General features: G+C 31.1%; 1 protein-coding gene across 1 annotated transcript; it reads right to left on the reverse strand.

The window, feature by feature from the left end:
• Positions 1-1,528: 1,528 nt before the first annotated feature.
• On the reverse strand, positions 1,529-3,083 carry LOC112796756 (serine carboxypeptidase-like 50). Its single transcript, XM_025839362.3, has one exon. It carries the CDS (start codon positions 3,012-3,014, stop codon positions 1,662-1,664), a length of 1,353 nt encoding a protein of 450 aa, XP_025695147.1. The 5' UTR covers positions 3,015-3,083; the 3' UTR covers positions 1,529-1,661.
• Positions 3,084-6,669: the final 3,586 nt, after the last annotated feature.

Here is a 6,669-nt window from a genome sequence, read left to right on the forward strand (position 1 = left end):
TTGAAATTCTATATTGGTTGCTAAATCAATCGCTATTAGCAACCAATTTTTTCAGTCACTAAAATCGTTCGCTATTCTGATAATTTCTTGTAGTATCTCTACTCTAGAATATCATATAGATTACTCTAATACAGTTAAATTAATTAGATAGTACTGACAGTAATTCTTATTGGTTGAATTTTGGACCTGGATACTATATTATTTAATAAAATATTATTATCTTAAAATATTATTATTATTTTTATTATATTATTGATAAAATAATAAAATAATAAAATATTCGTATTACTCAGTTTACTGAAAAGCTAGATTGTTACACAACTGAATCGATTCCCTTTGCGGCTCGATTTGGTCGAATCAGCTACTAATTCGGACAAAAATGACTAAGAGTATGTTGCAGTCAGGAGACATGAACAAAAATGACGTGAGTAATAGACCAGTATTGAGTAAAAATTCATTTCAAAGACTCTCTCCCCTCCCTCTCCTCCCTCTCTCTCTCTCAAGATGGAGAACCCCAACAAAGCTTATTAAAAATGAATGGTTGGAAGTGCGAGCGTGAGAAAATTAATAGAGGTGTCCTCGTTTAAGATCGTACCTACAAGGACATATTCATTTTGTTTAACGCATAATTTTGTTAATTTTAATAATTTTATCACGATAAAGACGTACTTATTTTTTTAATATTTAAAATAAAAAATAATTGTTGACTATATATTTGTATTAAATACTATCGAAGTTTATTTGACAATGCAAAAATATTACAGGAGAAAAAATCTTAAATGATTTTTGACAATTGTCTCAAAAGATAACAAAGTTTTTAATAAAAAAATATCTTTTAGTTCTTGAAATTTATTTTTATGAGACTGATTAACTTTTCTGTCAATATTTTTTTTTGTATAAATAGAATAAACCTATAAAACATATTAAACTGTTGATTTGTTCATTAAAAAATAACTAAAATTAATAAATTTTTTTGTTGAGAATCTTATTATTTTTTAAGGATAATTATCAAGATTATTTAGCTTTTAATTTTATTTATTTATTATATTATTAAATATATTAATTGAATTTATTGTATAAAATTAAAAAATATTAATAATTTTTAAATTATTTTTACTTATAAAATTAAATAAAAGATATATTAATAATTAATATGTCAAATAAATATATTTAAACAAAAATTATTCATAAAAAAATAAATCAATCTAACAAAATTAAATATTGAGAGTCCAATTGAGTATTCACCCAAATTATAATGGTCAATACAAAAAAAAAGTTACAAATATAAGATAGAATACACAATCACCCGTATTAAATAGGATATTAGGATTCGATAAACTTCAATTTGGAAAACATATACATAATAAAATGATAAACTAATCCTTTGCCATTTTTTTATTATCTACAATATCTTTCAATTCGATAAATTAAGGATTAAATTGTTACAGATTTAAAATTTATTTAAAGATATATCGTTGGTCAAAATTCAAACCTCAATACTTACTCCATACTTACTTAAACAAATAAATGAATTAAACACTCCACCAATCCAAGTTGTTTCTTTGCCATTTTATTGAAAGGAAGAAATCACAAGTCATAGTCACATTAATTTACCCAATGAATACTACAGTATAGTACTCATTTATTAGTCACTTTCACTTTCACAAGTAAGCAAAAGAAGGTGAATTTGCAAATATACCCTTTTGCAAGACCCATTCTTCAATCATTGCTTGAGCATTGAGGGGCTGGTCAGCAGGGACAAAATGGCCACCACCCAAGACAACAACATTGGTGAGTGACTTCCATTGTTGGACATAGCCAGCAAGCTCTCCATTCACCTTCCATATCTTCCTGTCTGCATTCACATACTCCACAATCCCTTCCCAGTTCATAGTCTTCACCCATGCCGCAACTTGCACAGGACCATCAAGCAAATCAAGTTGACCTTGATACAACAACACCCTAATAGTGTTGCTTCTCAACAACTCCTCCACCATGAACTTCACACTCTTCATCAAATCAGCATACAATGAAGCTTTAACATCACCGTCATGTAACTCCCACATTAGCGATTCGTTCACTCCCAGTGTCTTCTTCACCTCAGCCAAGTTCAAGAACTTAGTAATCCAATCTTCATAGCGGTACGGATGATCTTTCCTTGAGTAATCATACAAAGTAGCCAACCCTGCCATTTCTTGAAGCTTCGTGAAGGTTTTGGTTTGTGCATCCGTTGCTTCACTCCAATTCCGTATCTGTACCAAATTAACTGCTTCAATCTGAATCTTCTCCAACTCGTTCTTCTGCCTCTCATTGATCAAACCAACATGATAAGCAGTGTTAGCATGAGTCAGAATTTGAGTCGTTGGATCTGTTGCTCCATCACCAATAGCAACACCAGCCAAATTTAATTTATCAGAGTCAGTCAACCTTGCATTCTCCTTCAATATATGGTACCCTATTGAAGCAATATACTTGCCAGCATAGCTTTCTCCCGTAATGTAAATGGGGCGATGTTTGAAAACCGGATGAAGCTGAAGAAACGTTGTTATAGCAGAAAAGAGGTGTTTTGCAACACCATTTTGTTCCGTCGGGATCTCGGTTAATGATGACGCCACACTAAAACCAGTACCAATGGGGTTATCGAGAAAAAGAAGGCCAAAGAGTCTGTTCCATGCACCGGAGTTGGGTCGGAAAGTGAGGGACTTGTCGGAGAAAGTCCATGGTCCAACCTCATAGAGGTTGCCTAACATGGAGGAGCAGCCAGGGCCACCCTGGAGCCAAATGAGAAGTGGGGTTTCGGAGAGAGGTAAGGTTGAGTTCTGAGCTTCGTAGAATGCATAGAAGATTGCAGAAGAAGAAGTGGTAGTTACTGGAAGGTAACCAGATTTGGTGGGGTGAGCTTCTTTGGGGAATGGATTGTTTGAGTTTGAAGAAGCTAAGACATTAGTTTGAATGGTGAAGAAGAAGCCTAAGGAAATAACAATGGAGATGAGGAAGAAGAAGGAGGACTCCATATATGCTTTATGGCTTATTATGGCTCTATTGCAGAGTAGGTAGTTTACATATATAGATCAATAAGAACTAAGAGACTATAATAAAACTGAATTGTGTTTTAAGCATATATTAAAATTAGTCATTAAAAATAATAATTAAAATAAAATTATATTAAAAATAAATTAAATTATATAAATATTTATATATAAATATATAATAATTAATTTTATAATGTAAATAATATTTTTAAATAAAATTAGTTAATTATTTGTTTTAAATTTTGTAGCTTCAAAAACTACTATTTTAATTGGATAAACAATAAAAAAATAATTCGAATAATTTTAATGTTAATAAAAATATTTTTAAATAATTTAAAAATATGTTAAAACTAACTAACTTTGGTCAAAATTTTACTCTTTAATATAAAAAAATAACGTGATTCATTTGCTAATATAAAAATTTTACTTGTTATATAAAAAATTTTATTTATCAGATTAATTTTTTATTAATATTAAATGTCTTCATTTATGAATATATATTTTTATTATATTTTTGATTAAAAATTTTTTATTAATAATAAAATTTAAAAATATTTTTATCAACTACAAAATAATTCAGATACATTTTCGATTATTTATCCTCTTAATTTGATTCCTTTGGGGTTTGTGGATGATGTTACGTCGTACGTGCTGCTGCTGCTGCATTGCGGGTCCGGTTTAATTGCGACCACTAAAATAATTTAAATGATACTTTGGAGTATTTTTTTAAATTTTTCTGGTGACTTTGGAGTTCATATACTATACTACGGTCCAGAAGTATTTAGTTGAAGAAAAATCTTTTCATGTATTTATAAAACAATAATATTATGTCTACTTCTAAATTTGCGATTATTTTTATGCATTAAACTAAATCAAATTTAGAATAAAATGAGATGGATAAAAAAAAATACAACTAACTAAATATATATTCAAATTAGTTATCAAACTATATATATATTTACCAAAAATAGAAAAATTCGAACTCGTAATCTTTTAAATGAGTATGCAGAGAGTCACTAAAAAAAATAAATATACAGAGATAGTGTCATTTAAATTTTAGTTTGTTGGTAAAACTAAATATATTATTAGTATAAAATATATATTAAAAACCAGTTAAATTAGATGTATTATATATAAATATATAGTGATTGATTTTGATAATTAATTTTAATATATAAATAATATTTTTAAAAAATAGGAGTACAAATTTAATTAATAATTATAAATTAGATATACAAATATGCTATATATAGAGTTAAGTTTATAGATTAATTGTTAGAGTAACAAGACAAGTAGTGGTTTTGTGTTCGATGAAAGTATTGTATTAAACAAAGAAAAAATATATTAATCTCTTGTTCCACCAACTTTTAACTAGCTATATAAACAAAAATCTCCTCTATATGAATATACTAGTAAGATTCGGCTTCCAAATTCACTCTCAGCTGGTCCTCACACCTTCATTTCGCACTTTCGACAAAATTGTACCAATCGCCGTGGCCCATTATTATATACGGGTTAGGTAAGATTTGTGGGTATGAGAGAAGGCATTTAGACACGTTTATTTCACCGTTAGAAAACTAGTTATTACAAACGAATATTTTCGATAAATTTTATTTCACAGAAATACATACAAAATTTTAGAGAAATTTTTTATTGAAAAATAAAAAAAAATGAATTAGCATAAATTACAAACGGAAAAGAAAATCCGTCTATAATTCTGTCGAAAAATTAAATTTTTTCGTAAAAAATTGTTACAGATAGATTTTTTCATCTGTAATTAAATAGACAAAATACTGCATTTTATTAAATTATTACAGATGAAAAATCCGTTTGTAATTTAAAATTTCCGTCGGAAAATATTAGATTATACCTAATTCTACCCCACTCTTTCGAGCTCCATTCACACTCCACTCAACTAAAACGAGCCTCTTCCTCTCTCCTTCCATGAGCTTCTTCTTCTGCCGCTGCTGCTTGTGTCGCGTCTTCTCATCGCACGAGTTTCAGTTACATTCAATTCGAATCAATTCAACAATGGCCGCCACTCAACTAAAACGAGCCTCTTCCTCTCTCCTTCCACGAGCTTCTTCTTCCGCCGCTGCCGCTTGTGTCGCGTCTCCTCATCGCACGAGTTTTAGTCACATCCAATTCGAATCAATTCAACGATGGCCGCCGTGGCTTCACCTTCCTCCAAACAAAATTGAAAAACCCTAACCTGGAGGCCTTCCACTACAAACCTACCGATCCCTAATTTCGTCTCATCATCAGAGGTAAAATAAAATCCCTTTCGCCCATTTCAACCCTTCTCCTCCCCCCCAACAGTCTCTATACTCTCTCTCAAATTCAATTGTACAATTTTATTTTCCTTTTCATTCTCTCCCTTTCGATGTTCTGTTTTTATTCTGCTGAGAATTGAAATTGCTGGCTGAATTAGCTTAATTTTAGGTCTTCTATTCACCTTTCAGTTTTATTGTTGTTCCTTATTTTTTGATTATTTTATTGCCGCAGATTGAAAATGAGTAGGCGTGGGAGCAGAATAGTCTATGTTGGGAACATCCCTGGTGATATTTTCATTCTTCTGGAATTCTGGTAACTGGTAAGTAGAAGATTTGTTTTCAAAGGTACTTTGCTATTTTCATTCTTCTGGAATTCTGGTAACTGGTAAGTTAGGGGAGGCAAATTCCCGTCGCTGGTGATATTCAACTAACACTTTTTTATTTCTTTATCTTTCAGCTGGATATGCTACAAGAGGAGAATGAGGTTATATTAGAAAAGGTGACGCTCTTCTAGCCTAACAAAGTTGGTTTTAAACTCAAATTATGTGATATTTAACATATCTGCTTGATTATATTGACAGTTAAAAGTTGTAGAGGAAAAACGCCAAGAAGTGGGGGCAGAGCTAGGGAGCTTGATAAACAGGTGAGGGTCCCCCCCTCTTCTCCTTTTTCCAAACCAAAAAAAACGATATTAATTGAGCTTTGAAAACTAACAATATTAATGTATAATACCATTGTTTATATTAATGTATATCTGAGTTTGATTTTTCATTTGCTTAATACTTACCAATAGGAACTACTTTACACGTTGTGCTGCCTTTGCTGATTTTTCGTGTCCTTGTTCATTTTAATTTTGGCAGGTTGCTTCTCTTAGAGAAGGCATATCCCTAGAAACCAAACTTTTGAGCAGGTAAGCTAGCTTGTGTGCTATTTATGTAGGAAGGAAGCTGCTTTGCGACAAAGAGAGGTATGCCAGAAGAATGGATATTAATCATATTATATTTGGCAGAAATATGAACTGAGGAAATCACAGCCCCCTTCGTGGAATACTCAATTATATTGAGAGACAGAATTTTGTGGAATACTCAATTTTTTTTATTTATTTATTGTCATAGGCTGCTCTCAAGGCTGGCAAACAAACACAGGATGGGAGAGATGAGGAAATCACAGCCCTTCGTGTGGAAATTCAGGTAATTTTTGCATTTTATTACCCAAAATGTTATTTGAGATCTCTATTTTTTATTGCAGGTTCTTCATGATCTTCTTGAGTTCAAAAGTGATCATGCTCCAATACCTATAGGGAAGGTTGAACCTGCTTTAGCTATTGTGCATCGGTTCTGCACTGGTGGAATGTCTCTTGGAGC

The sequence above is a fragment of the Arachis hypogaea genome, chromosome 4 (assembly GCF_003086295.3).
Source record: "Arachis hypogaea cultivar Tifrunner chromosome 4, arahy.Tifrunner.gnm2.J5K5, whole genome shotgun sequence".
Lineage (NCBI taxonomy): Eukaryota > Viridiplantae > Streptophyta > Magnoliopsida > Fabales > Fabaceae > Arachis > Arachis hypogaea.